At 47.0% G+C, this 24,550-nt stretch overlaps 1 protein-coding gene across 1 annotated transcript in view; it reads right to left on the minus strand.

Moving 5' to 3' along the window:
- Positions 1 to 1,667: 1,667 nt before the first annotated feature.
- LOC131259213 (uncharacterized) overlaps positions 1,668 to 24,550 on the minus strand; it is a 50,773-nt gene continuing 27,890 nt past the window's right edge. Inside the window, exons 3-4 of the mRNA XM_058260653.1 lie at positions 4,111 to 5,449; positions 1,668 to 1,825 (exon numbers count right to left, since the gene is read on the minus strand). Coding sequence (XP_058116636.1) covers positions 1,668 to 1,825; positions 4,111 to 5,449 — 1,497 coding nt within the window. The remainder of the gene's footprint in view (positions 1,826 to 4,110; positions 5,450 to 24,550) is intronic.

Consider the following 24,550-nt stretch of genomic DNA (forward strand, 5'->3'; position numbering starts at 1 on the left):
AGCTCGACTCGTCGAAACCGGCCCGCGTCGGGGGTTCGTTTGGGTGGGCTCATTTAATTCCCACATATCGTTCGATTCGAGCAGATGGCTAACGCGTTCGTCAGCAAGTCGCTTAAGTGTCTAGATAAGTCTGTTGTTCGATTTCTGAACTCCTGAGGTTGTATCATGCTATTAGATGCTGCTGTGGTTGCTGAGTATTTTCACGTTTACGGGTATGATATTCATACAAGCGCAATGGGTTTCGTTTTTAATGCACCGGATACTACTTCTAGATGCAAGATCCTTTCAGAGTAAGATCAGATCTTCCTACGTGTGGACAAAACTTTTTCGCCTCATCTCATTCGATGCCTAGATTAAACTGACTTTTTCGAGATAAAATTACTATTTCTACTACGTATACTAGTCCAGCCGTTTGCCTCATAATAACGTCTGCTACAAGCAGTATAGTTCAACCAGTGGCTTATGACACCGGAAGACTGGCTTGATCTCAGCAAGGTAAGTATCATCTAGTATCAGATCCATTTCGTTTAGGAGTTCCTTTGCCGCGGGCCGAATCATTCAGCCTTTGAACGTAGCAAAGCTTATCGAACAACGTATCAGATTCCGTAAGCGGGGTTGACGAAGAACAAGACGCAAAGTATCTTGGCAGAGCAGTAGGCAGGGTTCGTTAGATCCGCTTTGGAAGGATCCATCAAGGTGAATAAATAAACCAATCGGTGTTTCAATAATCAGTGATCCTCACTGTGAAGATTTTTAAACTGACGGAGAGAAAAGAAAACAAAAACTAATACAAACAGTGGAACGAACACAACATATTCCACTTGGTTGCGATGTTCTCAGATATCCTCTTAACCCTAGTAGATGACTGGTAGACAATTTAACAATACTATGTTCTCCATTATCCGACTACTATATACAGGGGCAGCAATACAGTGAAAGAAACGCTACCGGATGGTTCCGGTGGCTTTCGCGTAAATTTTAACTAGTTCCTACATATACCGACGTCATGGAAGCGGCGTACAACTGTGAGGTTGATTTCACTTTTGTACACCTTGTTTTTGTTTGTTTGTGAATTTTGTATTTCAAGGAACAACGAAGCAATTTATTAACGATCGGATGCGTAGATTGTATTTCGGTCGTATACTGCATAACAGATGTCCAAAAACGATTCTCGCTGCCAATTTAGTGTTTGTAAATCCGTTGAGGTGTGTGGTGGAGTAAGAGTGAATGTATGATGTGGTGATTTGGATACAAGAAATAAATAGAGAAAACCCCTAACGAACCGAACAGAGTTGCCTGTAGATAGAAAGTGCAACATCGACTAGGTCAGGAGGGTCGTACAATAAAATAAGAATCAGTCTCGTAGTATGAATAGGGTTTTGCTCAGCCATCGGTAAAATGCCACTCTATGTTTTTGTAAATTTTCCGTCTTTGCTAATTTTGTGCAGCTCAATTTTTGCTTCCGCTTATTACACTCATTTAGTTCCGGTTTGGTTGGAACTTCCGTTGTGTCTTTCCCGATTCATCCGCATTACTCTATCCGATGGCGTGGGCGAGGAAAAGAATTGTTTTTGTAAAGTGGCGGCTTTCCCATGCGAGGGACCCGTTGCCTGGAACCCTTGGGCTGGCGGCGGTGAAGAGAACCCCCGACGACGGGCGACCTCCGATCATAGATATAGCAAATGCACCGTGGCGCCGTACACCACGAGCGAGCTAAGGCTTAGGAAACTACAACAGGAGAGCGCTTTGTAACGGCCGCGCTGCTCCGAAACCGAGCGGGCCGGGAGCAGTTCGTGCCAGGAGGAAGCGGTGGGAGATCCTGGAACTGAAAAAAAACAGCGGAATAGAAGAAAAAGGGAAGGATTCGAATTAGCGCGCGATGCACACGTCTCACGCACCGGTGAACACAGCGACGGAATGGCACAATAGTGACAACACATACCAAGCACGGTACACGGAAGCGTTGAAGGTAACACCCGTACACATACAAACCGACACACACACACCGACACAATAAACACAACTACACCGGAACTGGGGCGGGGCGATCGCCAACATGCGGCCATTTTTGATACGCTACTTCAGCAACCACGAAACACATGCCATGCACAGTGATAAGAGAGAAAATTCAAACGTAACCTCCAGCTCGAGGCGAACCAGTTGCTCTTTGGTACGCTGCAGGTCCTAGCCTTCCTAGCCCGGCCCGTTCCTTTTCGCGGCCATTCGACATGCTCCTGGAAAGGACAACGTGCAGAGGATCATTCGTGCAGGGTGCGTGCAGGAGGGCGATGCATAAGGGAATCCGATCGAATACCGTTTCATTCGAGGAGAGAGGAATAATTGGAGGTTAGAAACACTTGCTACTTATTTTATGTCTGGTATTAACCATATTTATAGTATACATGCACAAACACACACACAGGCTAACACAAACCACAAACCATGCTCAGAACTAATCAGTTATTTCTGCTTCGTAGTTTTCTTTTGGATTGGAAAATATCGTTCGAAGTCTAAGTAGAACAAGATCCGTAGATGTATCAAGGCAAGATGCAGATATCGATTTCGTATCCAGTTGTTGCATCCTTAACTGTTCATCTCCACATAGCGAACTCTCCTCCGACGAACTGACGAACTCAGTTCCCGCAACAGCTGGGAAACTCGTAGGAAACTGGCAGGAAACTCTTGACAGCACTAGCAAAGCCCCTTGTTCTGACGTTTGAAGAGATTAAGATTTAGGGACTGACGGATTAAGAAGAAGCGAAGAAGACCGAAACAAATGCGTGTCCACTTAGCGCACTCGGGAAACTCGAAACCCCATACAAGTTTGACAGGAGTTTCACCAGAGTTTCCTATGAGTTCGCTATGTGGAGATGAACAGTAATGTATTTTGGTAGTCTCCATGTCGATCTTGCACATAGACAAGATACTTTGCAAAACATTCAAGATAATCTCCATGCGCAGTGCAGTTTAAACAGATCGAACGATCATAATCGATTCTGAACAAGTGTGTCATAAAGGCATGCAGGAAGACACTGAGTACAACTACGAATCCATTCCCAGCAAGACATCGAACGTTACGTGCAAAATGTGTGACTGACCGGATTTTTTGCAAGGAAAAATCGTTCTGATCGCGTGTATCAAGAGGTCTCCGAGGGGAACCCGGTCACATGCATTTGGTTAGTTTTGGGGCGGAACTCCGGATAACGAGATGCGGTGCCAAGATCAAACACGTTCAATCATGGACGGACGAATGAGAAGAGGGCAAGGTGTAGGTTTGCAAAAGAGAACGAAGAGTGAGAAGAATGCCGCACGTTTGGGGAATTTGGGGCGTCCTCTATATCTATGATCGGAAGACGCCAGGATCGGGGAAACAGGATGTTTTCTAGAGGCGAACGGAAGAGAGTGCAGAACTCCCATGGAGGACCTGCAATTGTGGCATACTCTTTCAAAATGCACCAAGATATCAACATTCCTCAAAATCGTATGTTTGTTCGATAAAATAGAAAAGAAGAGAGAGTTTTTGCTGTTAATTGTGTCCGAACGTACGCGAGACATACTGTGTATACTACCGTTTATGCTGTCCGATCGAAGAGTGTGTTTGATTGGTTACGCGTTGCTCGCTTAGTAGTGGTCTCCCGGGTGTCCGGGTTGTTTATCTGTTTGTTTTTTAGTATTTCGTCCCTAAACGATAGTACTGCCATTGCTTCAACCATTGTGCATGCAAGTATGAAGTGATGGATTGGTTGTATTTGACGCTACCATACTGACATTCTACCACCTTGATAGTTGTTTCGTTCGTAAAGTAATAACTGTTTTGTATTGTGTTTCCGTTCGGTTTGCTAACGCTTTCTTTTACCAAGTTTACATTTGTTTTGCTGGTTTTTGTATGTTGGTTTTTGGTTGCACTTCATTCCCCCGGTTGCTATGTTTTTGTTTTTTGTTCTACGAGCAGCACACGATTACTAATTTGCTGTTTCCTGTATACCAAAATCTAATGCAAGACACTATATGTACGCAAAACAAAGTACATGGGAATTACTTAGAACTCCATATCGTATAAGTCGTCCTCGTCCACAAAGTTGAGAGCGTGACCGGCGAGATTAAGATTACCTTCGTCCAGCTCGTCCAGATCGTCGGCGAGCTCGGCGGACTGCTGCAGCACGTCGTCCATGTCCAGCTCGGCGTCCTCCGACTGCTGCGAGGTGTCCTGCTGCAGGGCGTTCGAAACCGTTGTCCTGGCGTTGCTACTGCTCGCCTCTTCCAACGTCGTCGTCGTTGTTGTCGTCGTTGTCGTCGTCGATGTCGAGGGTAGCAGGAAGGGAGGGCCCAACGAGGGACGTGCTGGCCGGGCGATTGTCAACGAGGCTGGCTTGGGGTTGGATTTGGGAGGTACCACGCCGGCCGACACCAGCTTACTCCTCGCCGGGCCCGGTTTGTTCGCCATCGTTCCATTCCGTTTGCCGGCGGAACCTGAGCCCGGCTGTTGTGTGGGTTTCTTGGGTTTCCGCGTCGGACCGCCGGGTGCCTGCTGGGAAGCGGCCCGCTGTCCACCGGCACCTCCTGGCCCCCCGTTGGCCGGCTGCTTCCTCGTGGGTTTCGGCTTCCGCACATTTGGTGTCGCTGTGAGTTGGGCGTACGGTAGACCTTGGCGGTTGGGGCCTCCGCTGCTAATACTTGCTATTAGACTATTTGCACTGCTATTGCTGCTGCTAATACTACTGCCGTTGCTGAGGTGACCGGCGAAGCTGGTCGCTGACTGGTTGGTGCCTCCTGCGCTACTGCTACTGCCTACGGAACTAGTGCTATTGCTACTACCGCTACTAATACTACTACTGCCTGGTTGCCGCGCTTGCCCCGAGTGCTGCTGGCCGCCGGGCCGCTTCTTATTACCGCTACCATTTGTACCACCTGGACCGCCCGGCCCCGGCCGCACGCAGTGTTCGCCGGGCAGTTCGTCCTCGCGGCATTTTCGTCGCTTCTTTTTCTTCTTCTGCCGCGGGCCTTCCTTGCCTTCGTCTTTGCCAGCGTTCTGCTGCTGCTTCTTGCCTCCTCCACCACCACCACCACCACCACCACCCGCTGCGAGGGGACCCTTCCCCTGGCCACCGCAGACCGGCCGGGGGCGCATCTCCCGGGCCGTCAGCTCCACCAACGGTTGGCCCGTCTCGCACAGCTGGCTGAGGCCGTGGCGCACGTGGTCGGCCCCGAACAGCCGTGACACTAGCTGCTCCACGCGCTCGTGGGCCACCGTTTGCGTGAGCGCCTTCGTGTAGGTGGCCAGCTTGCCGAGCGTCCGGTTGACCGGGATCTGGATCTTGCGCGGTTGGCCCGTCTTGTTGAGGGCGAGGTAGAGCGTGCGGCGCGAGTTCGAGTGCTGCGTCGAGGAGTACGTGTTGTAGTGGTGCTGCTCCATCTGCTCGTTGAAGATGCAGTCGTCGCTGAACTCTTTCTACACGATGGGAGAAAGGGGGAAACAAAATAGTCAAGATTAATCGGACGCCTTTGGCTGGGCAGGTTGGGTTTGTCTTTTTCCGGTGGGATGCGCAACGTTTAGCATTAAGTGTGGCGCCAGCACGCAAACTACTGTCAATGACATCGAAAAACCCCCGGGCCACTATGCGGAAAGCTAAATCTGCTTTGCATAAAACCGACCCAAAACCAGTTTTGATGTCTTAATACGCGAACCCTTTAAGGGCTTCGTGCACGCCATCGTTGACACCGTTTTAATCATTCGCACCATTTCGCATCGAAACGAATTAATTTAGGACGCGCAATTGCCTTCAGCATAGGCCGAACACGCGGAAACGACGCCCCTCCGTGGGCAAGTGCTCTAGTGGATGACACCCGGGCATCAGAACGCAGGCCTTCTCTAGTGTCGCCGATAAATGATGTTCTTCCGGGATGTTTCACTCCGGTTGGTGAAATTCAATCTACTTCGAGCCGCCCGTTTGTAGGATAGAGAAGCAGCTAGCGATAGGCACAGTAGGGTATCAGAAGTTGACGGACGACGGCCGTCGGAACGGGAAGCGTTACGATCGATTTGAGAGTTGGGCACTGATCGGCCGGTTCTATCGCGACCGTTGGCGTCCCCGTGTCCGGCGATATTCCCGAGGAGAACCTTCCAAGAACTGGACGCCACGCTGCTGGACAGAGTTGAGTGTCGCACGCACGAACCCTGGGATTGGATAAACTATCAATGTGCTTTCTATTAGGATATCGATTTAAATTCTCCAGAAGAACAGAAGCGGAACTTTCGTTCGATTGCGGGATGGTTACAGGTAAGTGAAGATACGAAGGGCCTCGAAAGCGACCGTGACGAAGGGGGAAACCACAGAAAAACAAATCATCCCAATGCCCCGTAGCGCACAGGTGTCGGCGCAGGATCAACCGAGGTCCTGAAGGAGCAAACGAGATAGCAGGAAGCGAGTACGGACGAACGGCTTGGGACAAGGTGAGTCCTGCGACAAGTCTCCCAGTCAATGGCGGCCGAGGTGACGGGAGGATCAGAAAAAAAACCCAAAAAGACCAATAAAATTCGAATGTTTATTAGACTGGTTGGATAAGTTGGGAAAAGCAATCCGAGAACGATCGAAGTTAACGAGGCGATCAAAGGAAGGTATTACTAACAATCAATATTGGGACAAGCGCGTTGCCGTTAACGCCACACCAGGGTTTGTGGTTATGTCTGGGATCGTTTGGATTCGGTTCTTACGTTCCTTTTTAGACCTCAAGGTGTGAGCAAGTTCTTGAGGTCAACAGTTATGTAGTAGAACAGTTTTTTCATTCCTCTCTTTTTCTTTTCGTCGTAAAAGGATCTAGACCTGGAGTCCTTAGGGTACTAACGCTGGTATGGATTTAGGATGGTGTGAAAAAGGTCATGGGATGGCACTACGATGAGATCGCGATAAAATTGCCCACAGAACTATTTTACTTGAGGCCCAGCCAAAGCTAGGTGGTCCTCCGATTGCAACCCTTCACACTTCCCGTAATCAAATGTCGTGATCGGAGATCGAAGATGGGTAAGCACATGTTTTTCACACCTTTCCTAGGAGATTATCATATGATGTACATTGATGGTAACAACTCACTAGACTTGAGAGGCAGGTCAAGAGTTGACACAGTTTCTGGTTGAAACATAGGCAAGAGTATTCAAACAGGTGAGTAAACAGAAAACGACACATTGTCGAGAAATACTTTAATCTCGAGCTACCAGAACATCATTCAATAAGCCTTAACCAGCTCACTCTCGTACGAGAGTTCAACGAAATCAAATGTACTTGCATACCCACCCTGGTGTTGGTCTTACCATCAGCCGCCATCCGTCTCGACACGCTCCCGACGCGGTAAGTTTTCATTTTCACATTCGTTTGGAAGTGCCAGTACTCCCGCGGTTACTGCCATGACGGTGGACAAACAAACAAGTGCCAGCGTGCTACCAGAATGCGTAGCGCACACCCAGCAAGAACCTGAGGTTTCTGAGGACCCAAGATTTACTCGGTGTAGCTCGGTAGCGCGGGCCAGCGTCGAGCTTTATTGCTTAATTTAATTGCGCTTGTTTTATTTGTTCAACCATCGGGAGGAACTGGATGGAAGATGGTACCGGTGGTTGTAGACAACAAATTGTCTTCCTACTTCCTGCTCCGGGGCGCTTCAGCTTCGGACCAGCCCACATGCTTGACTGGAACGACGTGTGTGCAGTTTGTGCGTGGCAAGACGAATGGAAAGGCAATTTAGAATGCATCCGCAACATCCCTGATGGCTCGTTGCAGTGATTGATCGATGGCAAGTTCTGGTAGGTCTGGGTTTTTGCGAGGCCACACCACCCACCCTCTCACCTCCCTTGGAGGACCATTATCGGGTGGAGCTCAATCAGGCGTGAAATGATTGAGACAGCGACATACTAACGAGAAGATGCGTCCAGCCTCGGGATGCAAACCCGGAATGCGGAATGAGGACGAAGCGGTAAGCGCATCGCATGCGGTCGATTGGCAGATGCTATCGAGTCTATCAATCGGCCACATTCTTGGTCACGGTGGTGGCCACCCAGTGCGAGGGCTAGGCCAAGCTGACCACAAGTGTTAAGGAAGCACTAGCAACACCCGACGTCAAAGCTCAATGTTGTATACCTTCGGAAAGGAAGGCTAGAACTAGTCTCAAAGTGTGTGATGCCATGGCTGTGGTCAGTTGCATCCGACGCTACATCGTGTTATGAGAAACACTCTCCAACCTCCCCCCCTCAGCCGGTCATCAACCAGCTCCATCGGGAAGCATAATGAAGACATAAGCTTGCAGCGGGAACCAGTTAGCATGGGAATAAATTACACTCATTTATGATTATTTATTACTCCTCCTTTCTCCCGGTACTAAGTGGCTTAACTGCCTTGCGGCGAGTTGCAACTGCAGAAGCTTTGCAGATAGCGCTAGAGAACTGCCAGCTTCCCGAGGCGATGGTCCCAGCACAATATCGTAGTACGGAGTTGGCCAACAGCAGGGGGTAGTAGTAGGAAGTGATATTACCCCATTTTGATTGCCACCATCCAGAATGGATATCATTTGATCGGTCAGCTTCTGACAGGCTTCGAATCGGAGACAAGAACTCACCGCTCGCCAGTCGACAAGGGATTGTTGTGCATTTGTTTACTTTGTACTAAAGTGGCGTAAAAACTCATTCCCCGAAGTGGTCGTTTATTGCTGTAAATCACCTCGGTTGAGCACGCTGCATGAACTATAAGACTTAATCTTATTGCAGATCGGTAGATACTCTTGCATCGATTTCTTGGGAATTTTTATCTCCCATAAACGATCTACGATCAATGGCCGATGGGAATGGGTTTAATTAAACAAACAGGTCATCCGGGATCGGGGCGTTCCCAGAAAAGTGAAGAAAGGGAGAAATTAGGTTCCTCACACCTTTCTCTTGGAAAACGTACGGATCGCATGATGAAGTGGGACTTCCGCTTGCCTTCCGCGGCGAGCAAAACAAAAACCGACCAAATTTCTATCCAAATCGAGAGGAGGCACTAAATCAAAACTAAAACGATCTGGATGAACAAAAACATAGCAATACAAGGCAATCAAGATGTACAAGAGTTTTTGTTTGTTTGGCTCCCGGTGCGCGCCGGAAGGGTCCTGATTAAGAGATGCAATTTTTTTATTGCGATTGATTTGAGGTCAAAAACAAACTCAAGTTAAAAAACGCCCTGAACAACATCGTGCAAAAAAACAACCCAAAGAAAGGCTAAAATGTCATATTGTCAGTTTTTTTTTATGGTTGGTTCCGGAGAAAGTTGGCGTATGCAAAGATTATTTGGAAAAGGGCAGGATATAGATGAAAGGTTATTATTCATTTTGTGAGTTTTTCGTTTTATATGATCTATTGATAAATTAGTTTTTAATCTGTGTCATAAATTTTATTGCCACGTTTAAAATTTCGAACGAATTCAGATACATTAAGAAAAAAGGAAAGCGACAGATGAATTCTGACAGACGTTGGAGTTCATTTTCACTGAACAAACAAGCGGCTTGATTAGACATCTAAATTAGCCGATTACAACGCGAATCTCAAAGATTGGACATTGTACCAATTGCAGTTGATTGATTTCCACTGGCATCAGGGCTGTAGCTCGATGCACTTTGGAAGGCCCGTTGGAAATTGGATAACGTAAAAAAAACCTATCGTCGAGTCGCATAAAGGTGAGCGACCAATTAGATATGGTTATGCAACACTTTGTGACACTGAAACGGTGATATCGGAACGGTGGTCCCCGAAACCCTAGCCGCCCTGCCCTATGGAAGTCCAGTTTTAGGGCTCAGTTTGTTCGATAGTTTAGGTGAAAGTGAATAACGTTGGCCGGGGAGTGCTAAGCCGTTTGTTATGACTTGCTCGATTAGTGAAGAAACTGTGGAATAGCGTGTCGAAAAAAAAAATACAGTTTTACTCCTATAATCCGATTTGGGCAGCATTTACAGTTGTGTGGAAGAATTTGTGCAATGCGTAAGATGTTACAGCACCCGAGCTGGGATTACAGAGGGTGTCAAATTAGGGGAAATTAAGTTTGAACCGTGTTTTTTCCCCGTTCAACTGTTTTTGGACATTTAGATCATAATTATCATAATGGAAATCATAAGCACGAGATATCAATTTTGAAAACCACAAACTACAACATAATACCAACGAACACTTTGGAATGTAGATGATGTAAAACTGGGCGAGTGATACTGGAATCAGATTGCCGACCGGAGACACCAACAAAACTGGATAAACAACCGGCCAGCAAGATCCTAGTCGCTAATTTACGAGCGTTGATAGCGGATTGTTGATTCCAGTTTGTCACCGTTCGCCCCCCCCTTGGAACACCGCGTTCAATTTGACACAGAAAACGAAACAGAGTGTGATAGTGAAGAATTGGTTGGACAGTGTCAAGTGGAAGTATTAAAAATATATTAAAATAAATTAAAATTTTGCCTTCGTCAACACCACCGACGGTGTTCCCGTTCAAAAGAGTCTCCGGGAGATTCCCGAAAGCCAAGCATAGATCCTTATAACTCTTTCTCTCCTCCCGTATCTGATGCAAATTTGATAAACTTTCCGTTGGCGCGTAGGAGTCCACACCGAGGGCCATGCGAAAGGGATAAAGAATCGGAACTATATGATACCGAGGCCGAGATAACTCGTCGATGCCGATCGCAGTGTCGCGATAACCCGTCTTGGTGGCAAATGAAGACAAAGTCGCGATGAATTCCGCCAGGTTGAGCGTATGCTAAACCACGTCGACTTAGGAGCGCCCCGCAGGTTGCCCGTTTGCCTAATTGATGTCACACCATGAGTAGACCCGATTCGGGGATGACAGCTTCCAAACGGCGTGACGTGTAGAGGGATGAAAAATGAGCGGTAACTACATTTTAAGTGGTCCTGCTGTGCTCGCTAGGGTTCTCTAGTTCGAGGTCCGGGAAGTAATGCTGCCTCGTAGTTCGGCAAGTACGGAACATGAAGAAGATCGAAATACTTTGTTGCGGCCAACATTATGTATCTGCTCCTCGGGTTATATTCAGTTCATGTATAAAGTGATATTTTACTGGCCTTCTTCTAACTCATTAAAAAATATTTCCCTTTCAAGGACTTGTCAACTAACAATTTGGTACTTATAGAAAAATATTTTAGTAAGTCAAGATCATTAATAGAACATCATCCAAAACCAAAGTTGACGATCGTCATGGACATTGCTGCGTATCTCATCCAACACGACGGACGCACTTATGCAGCGAATATGATCGCTCAGTGTCGTCTAGACGTCCGTTGAGTGAGTAAGCAAAGATGGCTGCAAACTTCGCAGTCAGAAGACATTTTTGCCAAAAATAGTGACCCTGTTTGTGCCGACCGTCCGGCATTTGGGGACTATTTTCGTTCGGAGAATCGATCCACGTGATGACATACGGACGAGAACCGGTCGTTCGGAGCATTTCGGTGACAAAGATGTACGATTTTGAACTCGAACCCGTTATGGTCAACAAAACTTGATAATGTGTCACAAATATAAAATTGGCTTTCGTACGAATTAATCCTCTCTCAGGGAACATAGTCCCTTGTTGTAGAAATGTTTATTTTTTAAGATATGTCTGCGAATAGAAATTCGTTAGGACTCTTCAACCGTCCATTGTAACAGAATCACAAGAACTCCAATAAAGCTTTCGCAAACCCGGCGGAATCTGTTGATGAGAATATTTTATCATCCCCAGCATTCCGTTCCGGTACGCACTTTCCACCGACACAGAGGTCATTGACCGCCTCCACGTCCACGTGTGTGCGGGTTGCGTATGCAAAACGTTAAATTCGTTCCCCTCTCCCGGGACGGTGCGTATGCGGCCGCTGAAATATTTTGTTTTCCGTCTCTTGCGTCTTTTACGAGCCATAATCCTCCAATATACACCTACCGTTGTGGAAGACCTTCGGTGGCTTTTGCCCGTTTGGGCCTAAAGTGAAAACTCAAATCCTCTCTCGATCATAAAGTTTCGCCGTAGGAATCATAAATCCTGCTCGTCGCGGTGCCGTGCGGGGAAAAGGTCAAGCTGCGAGATTCCTGAATGGGCTCCATTGATACGGTGGGCGCCTTCCTTTCCACCTCAACGATGAGCAAATAACAGCTATCTATAAAATCTTAGATGAAAAAACAAACCCACCCCGCTTCGTCGGTTTTTGCCAAGCGTTCTTTCAGCGCTTGATTTACGCACAACAATTTGTTCCAATGTGAAATTCACGGTCAATTGTTTAGAAGTTCGTTTTACGTCTTTTTTGCTGTAATAATTTCGTACACGTGTCGCGAATTAGAGGGCACTACGTAAACCACATCTCAATAAATCAAACTGTTTTTGTTTACCTGTTTCACTGTCAGACGAAGCGACAGCAAGGACATACGCACACACGTTTTGACCAACGAACAACGGGGCGGAAAATGGTGTTTCACTTAAGAACTTTCCGAGTGGCAGTTGTTTAGATTCACGCTAACCGGGCAGGTGTGAGGAGGGAATACAATATACCGTCCGTTTGAAGGTGGCGCGAGGAAAATCTTAATGGGGGAAAGCAAATTGTTTACGCCATACCACTGTCGTGTAGTTTTTCCTCGTCGAACAGAGATTGCAGAGATTCAATACATCTTTTCTCGTTCGCTCACTGTGGCCTATCCACTTACGGTCAATCGGTGGCAAATTTTATTGCTCGCTCGTTATCGCTGACCACAGACATTTTTCTGCAGAAGGATAGAGTGACAGAGAGCGAGGAAGCGGGTGGAGGCGGGTGTCAAAGTGTCAAACGATCTCGGTAGAAATGTCACTCTATCAAGCGGACGGGCGGTGGGTTTTAAAAATACTTTCATTCTCGGAATCCACATCCGCCCGTGTACGTAGTTCATTCGGGACGAATTATGGGACGATACGCGTGTCCGCACTCGACGACAACGTGTTTGCATGTTTTATTCCTTTTTTTCCCCCACCCCGGGGTCGGCCGGGAGGAGAGAGATTTCGCGAAGGGACAGCACGTGGCATAGGTGTGTAGTGGATCAAAAACCGTTGCCGGTAGGCGCAATATTCAAGTTCAATGTCTTCAAACCATGTGGCCAGAGGTGGGTGGGATGGCAGTGCGGCGCCAAGAATGTGGGCGCAAATTGGTACGGAAGAAAGCGCAAACTTGTTCCCTTCCAAACACGCAGAAATTCCCCTACCTTCGGCACGCTCCCTGCCATGAGGACGGGGGTAGAAGAAATTCTTCTTGAACGCCGCACGCAACTTACGCAACCGTGTGTCGGCGTAGTGCGCGTGACTCGACTCGACTCTCGGCAGCACGGGTTTTTCCCAAAAGGCTGGGGTTTCGCAAATCGAACGTTATCGAATTGTTTGTGCAAATTCGCGTACTGCGTCGTACTATCTTCCGAGCGGGTCGACGAACTCTGCCCGCTTCGTCGATACTGTGGATAAAGGAGGAAGGGTTTCGCACTTCGGCAGTTAGACACATTTTTCCCCCCGCATGCCAGAGGAAAAGTTGCCCCAGACGAAAAAAGGTGTTGGGTAAAAAAACGTAATACTTGGACTTGTTTGTTCGGTCGGTACTCGATCTGTGATCTCATCGTCGGTATGATAATTGAGATGTAAATCCGCACAAACGGGGCCAACCGTGTAAATATAACCCCGAAAAGTTTAGCCAGAATTAGAAGATCGGGATGATTCGGCGATCGGTTTAGCATTTTCTCGGGGCCGGTTTGGGGCAGATTGTTTATACTTCTCTCTAAACTTCCTGTGCCGCTCGAGAGTTTCTTTTACCACTGCTGCCAACAGTTTTCTTTTACCACTTCATTAGTGAAGTGAGCCACAAAAAAAAAACACGTAGAGATACAAACAAAACCTACCAGCGTCGAATTAAGACATCAAGCTTGGAGACATTGCCTCAGGGAACGATCGAGTGAAAAACATTCCAGAAAGGCGTATCAAACCGGTGGCATCTTTCACTCGCGCAAGCAAACATAGACCACTAAAAAAGTAAATAGTTTGTGAAAGGAAAGAGGAGAAAAAATTAAATAAAACTGAGATATAATTTATGGCCTCCTGGAGGACACATCGGGTCCACTCGCATGCGATATGATAGAAAGGGTAGGCAAAGGTCGCCCGAAACCGCTAGAATTCTGTTCCACCCAAAAGCCTGGGCCAGCCGGGAGGACATTCGGAGTTAATTATGCTTGGCGTATCATTTGGATGGTATTTTTTACACTTTTTCACATCGCATCCGATGCAACTTGGACGGGATTCTGGAGAACTTTCGTTGCGCCCCGTAACCTCCCAATGGTGGCCGCCGGTGCCATGACAAATCTTTATCGAATCATTTGCATCCCGTCCGAATCCTCCAGGGTGCCGAAGGGGTTCGGGAGTGCCTGTGTGTGTGTGTTCTGAGGTTAACCGAACCGTTGGGGTCGCGAGTGCACATAAAATAAAAACCTGCGGAATGATTTATTGATCGTGGCTTCTCCGGCAGGCCTTAACAATTTATTATGTTTTTTTTCTCCTCAACTTTCTAACCCTCTCTCTATCTGGCTGTCTTTCTCTTTTCTCCATGCCATGCTTAAGCCTCCCGAATGGCGCCTGCATCGAGTGCCGATCCTGATCCGCCATGGGCAGCTTGAGAACGGTACAGATGAAGAGAATAAAATTAAATTGAATTTTAATGACCCGTAAAAACTCACGGTGACGTCAAGCCAGTGGCTTGGCCTGAGAGTGGTCGTACAACAAACACATTGAATGAACAGCATTAAGGACAATATGTTGCGGCTGCTAAATTAGGTGATGATATAGGGCGACACCCTACATCCTTGATTGGTAGTGCGAAAATGAAAAATTAACTTCCCAAAAACGCAAGGAATTTAAATGGAAAGGGTTCTCCATCCGAATTCGAGTGGTTTGTGCTGGCAAAACAAAAATGATAAAAGTGATCCAAAACACGATCATAGGAATGTAAATAGAAAAATGGTTATGCAAGTAAAACACTAAAGGAATTTGAGGAAAGAGAGTTAGGCTGGCAAAAGCAATAAATTAAAATAGTGAAAACACACAGAGGAAAAACTAAGATGCCGGAACTGAATGGAATAATTGTGTGCAGCAGAGTTGGGTCGTGAACTGAACAATAAATACAAAAAAAAACCTAACCAAACCGAACCACCACATACGCGCACTTGAAGCGCATCATTAAAACTGGATTAAAATAGGATTACACGTATTTAAACCGAAATAAATCCATCAACACGCAGCGTGCGGATGGGAAAAGGGAAAGCAGCTAGCGGGCTGACCGTGTGAGGGTCGCGGCCTACCTCCTAAGCTCTAAGTACACGGCGAGTGAGTCAATCCCAAACAAAGCATGGGCGCAAGGGCAAAGGGGAAGCAAAGTAAAACAAGATCCATCCGGGGTGGCTCCTTGCGGGCAGGGAAACGCGCGGAGGAAGGTAGCAACCGAATTAACATATCAACTTTTCCCCTTCCAGCCCGTCGACGCCCCGGTACAAATCCCGGGGTCATGGCTCTCGACCCTCTCCGGAAAAATTTCAATTACGTGCGCGCGCTTTGCTTCCTTGGGTGAACAATCCGAGCACCGGGTGTCCCGGGAAAGTGTGTTTCTTTCTGACTTTGTTTCGTTTTTTTTCTCTTGTGTCCTAGGGATATCTTTTCGATTGCGGTAAAGTACACCACACAATGTCAAACACATATTCGGTTGTTTGGATCCCGAATCCCGCGCCCGTGAATATATGCCTTCGACCTCGAGTGCCTTTCGGTGCTGGTGGAAATGTGTCTTTCTTGCCACGGAAATCTTTTTAAAAACGATTGCCGTTCCTCATCCCAGCCCCTACAGTTTCGCCTCGTTGTTCGAGGTGTCAGTGTCAGCAGAGTTCGGGTTTTCCCGCGTGTTTTGGTTTGATCTTCCTTGAAAACAAATAAACCGAACCGATCTCGGTGGTTGCATTGTATCGAAAACACGTGGAGAGAAGATGATTCCATTTCCATCGGAGGGTTTTCTAGCTGGTGAGGTTTTCTCTTCAGCACAATCTGCACGTGATCTTGATGTTCATAAAGGGCAAAGGATGCTATGGAAAACCAAGAAACATTGCGTGGTTAACAAAGCAGGCCTTAGATAAAGTAGACGTTTCACTACGCGTCAGCTATAGACAACCCGGTGAAAATAAGGCAGCGCTTCATAGTAATTACCCGAGCTAAGTGAAACGATATCGTACTGTCACTATCCGTCCAACAAAACCACAACGAAAAAAGAACCACTTTTCCCACGACACGCGAACGCTTGGCACTTGCGGTCGAGATTTACGGTAAGCAATAAAAATCCCCACCATAAAAATAGCCGGCAATCAAAGCTCACCTTCAAGTTAGTTTATCAAATTCGGCCAGACGAGTTCTGGGCCCGGGAGACACGCGGGAAAGCCAAGGCAACATGATACGCGCCCTGAAGATGGCGTGGACGGGTGCGTGCGCGTGTTAAACATATCGTGTTGCGGAATTTAGAGACTTTTTGTCTCTACTCGGCAGGCGGCTTTGATAGGCGACGAAATGTTGGCGGTGCTGTAAATGATTGAGTGGATACGCAACCGTTGCGTCCCGTCGACGGGCGGATGACAAGTGAGGCTGTCAGAGTAAATTAGCCCGCGGGGTAAACAATTCGATTGTTTGAAATTAATTAAATCGGCGCGCAAAGTGTCACGTACACTGTACCCATAAAGTCAGTACACAGCAGGCTAAACCAGCTACAAAGGCCATTTACTTTGTAAGGAACCAATGTATTAAAAAAGTAAAAATGAGGGATTGTTTCTGGCACTATCCTCTTCATTTTGATGTAATTTGGCCGCGATACGACTTTGGGTTTCCGAGATATGGTCAAAATAGTGCCACAACACCCTAAACACGCACCAAAAAAGTGAGTACACAGCAGAATGTTTCATCATGTTTTGTATTGTAGTTTGATTTTGCCTGGTATTTTGGTGGTTGTTTGAAGTTTTATGACATAAAATGAGAACGTTCTAATCAATTCATCAATGGTTGATAACAAATTCACTTCTTTTTTGGCCCAAAATGGCCAGAAGCGGAACTCCTTTGCAGAAGAGGTTTGATATCATCCAATTGTTCGAAAATGTAGCAACAAGTTAGTATGAAGATGCTATTTTACTCAATATAAACCAAACAACAGTAGCTAGAGTGGTTTAGCAACGGAAAAACGAGGACGGTGTTGCAATTTGATCGAGAAACGATAGTTTTACCGTCTTATCGAACCGGATGTGGCGCATGATTGAGACGATTGTGGCTGCTGGGCGCAATATAAGTGGCCAAAACAGTGTTAACAATAGTGTATGAGATCTATGCTGACATACTGATCAATTTGGCTTTTATAATTTGCCGATTCCCTACCCTTCTTGCACCCATACAGCCCCATACTATGACGCCTTCACCTTGGTATTTAGCGTATAGCGGGATTCAGTTCTACAGTGGGTTTTCTCCACACTTTTATGTTACCATCCCTTCGAAAAATAGTCAATTTACTCTTGCTCTTTACTTGCATTGTTCTGCGAACCCGAGGGAATTGTTTATTTAGTTTTTTTTTTGAGTCTAATCACATCGCCAGCGGTGATGCTCCATTGCGAGAATTCTTACGTTGATTGTATGCTTTTAAGTTGAATTTGTGCATGATTTTTGAATAGATTCAACACTGATTGATAGGCCATACCTCTAATGAAATATTGTCCACCAGTTTGGCCACTTGTTTTGGGCCCAGCAGCCACAATCGTCTCAATCATGCGCTTCATCCGATTCAGTATGACGGTAAAATGATCGATTCTTGATAAATTTTCAAGAAGGCTAACCATTTCACATCGCTAAACCACTCTTACTACCGTATTTATGTTCCAGTTCAATAAAATAGCTACTTTATTGTACCGTTTTCCTTCATGTTTATGTAATCGGATGATATCAAACCTCTTCTGCAAAGGAGGTCAGTTTCTGGCCATTTTGGGCCAAAAAAGAAGTGAATTTGTTATCAACCATTGATGAATTGATTAGAACGTTCTCATTTTATGTCATAAAACTTCAAACAACCACCAAAATACCAGGCAAAATCAAACTACAATACAAAACATGATGAAACATTCTGCTGTGTACTCACTTTTTTGGTGCGTGTTTAGGGTGTTGTGGCACTATTTTGACCATATCTCGGAAACCCAAAGTCGTATCGCGGCCAAATTACATCAAAATGAAGAGGATAGTGCCAGAAACAATCCCTCATTTTTACTTTTTTAAAACATGGGTTCCTTACAAAGTAAATGGCTTTTGTAGCTGGTTTAGCCTGCTGTGTACTGACTTTATGGGTACAGTGTACGTTTATGGTACTGGTTGGAGGAAGGCTATTATTCTTACCAAGACTAAGAGATTGAGGTTCGGATTTCGCATGATGACGATGAATTTTGAGGACTAGTAGACATTGATATTAAAGTCCATACCGAATGGATACGGTTAAGACAAACGCTGCTCCAACTAGGAAGCGTCTCCGTCTAGACAAGATCTCTCATCACTTCCTGGAACATAACGGGTGCATCGCCTCCCGGTGCTCCTCGGAACGATTCGCATTCGTCAACAGCTTCACCACTTAATTAGGCAAAGATTAATGTTCCTCTACTGCTGGACTGCTACTTTCTACCTCGGTGTCTCTCGACGACCAAATCATTCCGCAACCCGAAAAACTGGTGACCAAAGAAGGCGAGTTTCATCCAACCGGCGTCGAGGTACTGCGGAGGGCATTCTTTGACATTTTGACGCCTTCATCATCGCTCGAGGCGAACGAGACGAACGAGCCGATTCGATCAAACGGCGTCATGATTAATTGATGCAGATTTGTGCAGGCGCTGGCGGTGGCGTCCGAAGTTTGTGGGTAGAAATGCAACGGAACCGACGCGAAGGCCATTTTCAAGTCCAAGACCAACGGGGACCAACCTCCGGCCGTGTTGCTGTCGACGTCGAGCGAGCTCGGAAAACAAGTCCAACCTGGTCGACACTTTGGAATCCGGGTGACAAATTCTTCTCGCCGCGTGCATGCAACAGTAAATTAATTTAGCAGCAATCCAAAACTCAACAAGATGTGACTGTGACGCTCGGAGCGGGATGATTTTGATTTTTGTTTTTTCTCCTATGCATGGTCGACATTGGAACCGCTTCCCCGGAGTGGGCACGAAAACTAAAAGCGAGAACGAATAATTCGGAACACTGGAAAGTAACACCCTCTGCGAAGGCGTCAACATACGATAGGTTTATCTCAATCTTCTGCTTAATTAAATGCATGTCCGTTGTCGCGTTCGATTCCGATCGATTGACATGTTACAGTCGGGCGAGCTCTTGGTGGGAACCATCAATCGTGCGTTCGGGCGACGAGAACGAAATCCGCTGGCGACAGCTTCTACCGCAGTGTTCAAAATGTCCGTTCTGGAGCCCTCGCGCACCAGAACCAGAAGGCATTGGCCGGGAATCGATTGAACCGAGCGTCGATATGAGCTTGAAAAATGTAATACCTACCCTAATGAACGTAATGGAGGCCATTTGGTTCGATTTCACATTAATTAATTTTTTGGGGAAGGTTCTATTTCTTCGCTTCGCTTTTCCACTTCGTGTTTTGGGTTGAGGTTTGCTTTTGTTCTGAACCCTTCTTTTTTCACTGTTTATTTGCTTTCCGAAGAAATCTCCACGGGAGGGAAAGGTTTCTTCTTACGGGAACGTTCTTCTGTGTCCACGTGACAAGATTAATAACCGTTGATTCGGTTGGTGCTAGTATTCCAGAACAAACACACACGTTCCCAAGCCGAACGCGAACGAGCAAGTCTAAGGGGGAAGATTCAACTCAAGAAAACAGACTCGGTTGTGGTCGGTGCAGTTAGTCCGATAACTTCAGGATTGCACAATATATTTTATGATCCCCGAAAGTACCGTGCACACTTTGTGGCTTTCCTGCAAAACGGCAGTTTCCGAAAAGATGATAATTTGGTGAAAGATCGACTTTCCGATCGAGAACTTTCCCTGCCAACGGTGGAAGAAAAAACACGCAAACGCAAACCGGTCCAGTTGTGTGACGGTTGTGTTATCTTGGCAGTTTCTTGTCATTTATCAGACACTATCCGTGCGGTCTCCTCGGTGCAGCAGTCCACCAGCCAGCCTCCCTCCTACCGGTTCTCCTCCAGAGTCCGGAGACGGAAACTGGTTCGATTGTCATAATTGATATCGATTACAGCGCGTGAAGGATCCGGGACCCGGGTTCGGGATCCCTTTGCAATGGGTTCTCTCTGTCTCTCCCTCCCTTTCATCCGGTCTCTCTATGTTTCCCTTCACGCGACCGTTAACAGCTTTGTCAAATATTTCGACGAAAGAGAAAACGGTACTGACCGACCTCGACCGCCGGGTTTTCTTGTGGTCCATTTCTTCCGTCCAAAGAAAGGTACCTCCACCGGCGGAGGCCAACACTCTCAACAGCACCACCTCCTCCGTACTTTTCTCTTATCGACCGATCGAGATTGAAGTTGGAAAAAAAGGAAAAGGGAAAGAGCCGACGTGACAGAACTAACGGCCCTTTGGCATCAGGCGGCTCTTGGAAGGCTTGGAGGTGATAGAATACGACGCATATCGGCGCCGCAAACTGAGCCAAGTGAGCCGACGGCCTATCAGTGTAATGATGTTAATCAATATTATTAACACTTGCAGTCGAGTACAGGGACTGCGTGCAATCGGCCGTACGAAGGTCCACCGTCGGACACTACAATGGGCAGATTGTCCGGGAGTGTGGCTTGGGGAAAACCACGGAGAGATCGATGCGAGGAATGAGCTTTTCTTGATCGGGTTGTGTCGTCAACGAACAGGAGTTCATAGTTCAAATGCAAACATGTCGTATGTTCAACGCGCGACAATGGAGTCATGTTCAATTTATTAATGCATTGTCTAAAAGGGATATGAGGAAGACTTTTTCGTGATTGGATAGAATTGAATGCGAATAACTTATTGTTTAGTTTTAGTGAAGTATCTAATAATTTTTGAAGCACCGGTTTCTCGAAAATTGTGTTCTATGAACGTTCTATAGTCGTCTTTAATCGGATGCAACGCTGTTCGATGAATTTTTGAGTATCTTCCACCAGGTTCATATGGATTTAGCATACTGTTATGCATTATAGAGATCAATCCAATTGATGTAAATCTTGTTTTGCTACTGGCGACATTGTGCAATTTAGTAGCAGCGACTTAAGGGTGATTGAAAGTCAACGTAAATCTTTTTATGGAATAAGATAAAACACATTCCAAGCTGATCGTTCTACCGTGGTTACTTATTCGTAAGACTTCAGCTCCATTTGCGCAAAATCTCTTTCATCTGACACCGCATAACTGGGATAAACGTGCTTATTTTTAAGACCTGCTGCCAACGGTAAAATATATGGACCATAAACATGTTCGCCATTCGCTCATAACGGGACATTACGGATGGAATCATTTCGATCATTTCTGGCCGTTCACTCGACGAAAGGGGTTTCCATCGGGAGATTCTGTTCACAATCCGCGACCAATGTGTGGTATCGGCGGTTGGGCGATAAACAAGCCGGTGAAGAGTCAAGAAGTTCCGATTATCTCCCGAACTTGCCGCGCAACAGTATGAGGGTAAGTTCCCGGGGTGGAAGAAACCCGCCAAATGAACTTGATAATGATGTAACGTTCAACTTTAAATGCTTTGAACTGTTCCGTTTGACGATGAAGATCGTTCGTCTGCTAATGAAAGCCATTCGTGGACGGCAATCGACCCGTCAGTCTCCCCACGGGAACTCCATTGTTGTACGCAGACGATTAAGAACCCGGAGGAAGGCTGTCAGGACTGCCGAAATGCCGCGACGAATCGACGGGCCACGCAAAACACACGGACCCGAGGCGGACACGCGCGCGCGAGAGTGCGCTGACTTAGTCACGCATCAGTCACGCTAATCAAGTGTTGAGCTTAGAGTCAATTTCATTAAACGGTGGTTCGAACCGGTGCGCTTTCAATTGATTTCGGTTTCCGGGAGTTCCGAAGCCGGGAGTGGCTCCGAAAAAAAAAAAAAAATTCTCGGGAACCTCGGGCGTGGATGAGCCGCGTGGAAAGTCGCACACGGCGGCGTACCGCACTCCCATAAACATATCAATTTCAATCAACCGTCGGTCCCGGTCTAGGCTAGACGAGACCGGGTGACATTCCCGCGGCCAGTTTGTTGCACTTGCCGCACAGCCGACCGATGCGAATGAACTTTCCGGCCGGGTTCTAGCGCTGCAGCCAAGAGAAGTTGTCAATCATCATTTGAGGGCGCGCCGAATCAGAGAATTGTCACTCACTGCATCTGGGCCTGCTACTGGGAGGCATTCCTGGGCGACCACCACCATCGCGCGCCCGGCGTTGGCCAAAGATACGGCTCATCTGGCGATTAATATTCTAATCCTCCCTATCCGTCGTCCGTCTTCAGGGTGTTTTCCTCGGGAGTAGGTGTCTGCGCCACCCGGCGGATCCCGGAATCAACCGAAAGCGAAAGTTTGGAGAAAGCAGAGGCGAGCAGTGTCTGGAGGAACCCTGTGATTAGATGGCACGGCTTTCGTGTCGGAGTGTGAACTCCCAACCGAGCAGAGTAATTCAGAGTGACAGTGTGTCCCGCGGCCGAGTGTATTCCGCTTTCGTTCCAGTGCTCCATGCCCGAGGGATTGCCTGAATTAAGCGCTGTCATAACTGTTCCAATGCTCTGCGTTATCCGTTCTGGACGGCCGCGGCCAATCGGACGCAACAAATTGATATCGTTTTTTCGGAGTGACTTTCCCGCTTCCAACCAATTTGGAAGAGCAAACCCGAAATGAAGCAACAACCATCGACAATCAGCTTAATGAGTTGTGCAGTAAAACGATCAGGCCGCTTGAACGTTCTGGATGTCGCCGACTCTTGTGAGGTCCGTTCGCAAATCCTTTCCAAAGGTATGGAGACAGAGAGATGCATCGACAAACCAGTAAACCGAAGGAGACCAAATTCTTCTGAAATTTTGGAGTGCTTACAGCACTTTTCCATCAGAGCGGCTGGTCATTTTTATGGTATGACCACCGTGCGATCGTTTTATGGGATTTCCGAAAATGAAACTTTCTTACCGGACATAGCGACGCCCCTTCGGAACCAGTTCAAAAAGGCGCAAAACGCTTGACGGTGTGTCCCATATTTATTGATCCAATAAAACCGTAGCTGAAGGGGTGACCGATAGAGTTGTCACCCCGACGCACTTTCGTGGCCCAAGCGTTTCGGGTCTTCGCGAGGGCACTGTTTTCTTTCGGTTAATTTATGCGCGTCGTCCTGCTTTTCAGTTCCGATTCCATTCGTTGCAGTTCGACGAGGGTTTCCGGAATTAATTTGCGTGTCAGCTTTAAATAGTCAAACCGGGACCGGAGTTCTTGGGCGGCTGAAAGAAGTAAGCTCTTGCCTTTCCTGTACTCGTTTTCTGTGGGAGTAATTCGGCTTGTCAACGGAGCAAATGCGGGAAAAAGAACCCCCCTCGAGGGACTACTCGAAGTGTCAGCGCGATGTCTGTTTATTAAGATGAATGAAGCTCGGGCGGCCTATCTTGAAGGTCCACCGAAACTGTGGCAATTTGTCAGCCACGCTTTGTCGGTTCGGAACAGATTTCGGGCCTCCGGAGCTCCGGAATGGTTACGCCTAATGAACGGATGTTGTGGGTCACTACTGCCCGTCGACACGGGGCCCAAAACTTTCACTTTCTTTCCACCCTACTCTCCCTTACTCTCCCTCCCCTCCGATGACTACCGTCGTACGCCCCACGATTGTCCCCGTTTTCGGGTGTAATTTCCACGTGTCCGGACGGTCGATTGGTCTGACCCGCTAATCGATCTTCAATACGGGTGGAGGTTGTTACATGACTGTGAGGTAGCCGTGTTTCGATGAAGCCTCCGATGATTTCCATTTCATTTCGTTGCTCATTGAAAAGCGATGTTTGACATGGTGGTTTTCTTTGGTAAGGGAATTACCTTTTATGAGAAAAGTGCCCATTGTGGGGGTTTCAACGTTGAGTGGCATGTTTTTGAAGAACGAAAGCCTGTCTCTGTGTGGCTGCCTAAAATTTGCTTGCGTAAGGGCCCAAACTATTGTCGGTGTTGAAGCTCTTCTATCTGCTCGAAAGCTGACCACCCTCAGTGTATGCATTTTTAAGGAGTTGGAGAAAATTCAAAACAGCAGCATCGAATTCATTGTTTTGTTCCCCACTCTTATAACGCGGAGCTCTTTGCAGTCCTGTAGGCTGCGAAAGGCAGGAAATTAAAAATCCAATTTTCACTCTAGCAGAAACTTTCCCTAAGCTCAAAGGGAAAATCAGCGCTGAAATCTCTGAATGATATCCCGTGAGCGAACAAAGCAGGAAAAGGCATCATGAAAACCCACCTTCCTTTTGCCGTAAAACGCCGATTATATAACAGTCCAGAGTGCCCTGCG

Source organism: Anopheles coustani, chromosome 3 (assembly GCF_943734705.1).
Source record: "Anopheles coustani chromosome 3, idAnoCousDA_361_x.2, whole genome shotgun sequence".
In the NCBI taxonomy this organism is placed as follows: Eukaryota; Metazoa; Arthropoda; class Insecta; order Diptera; family Culicidae; genus Anopheles; species Anopheles coustani.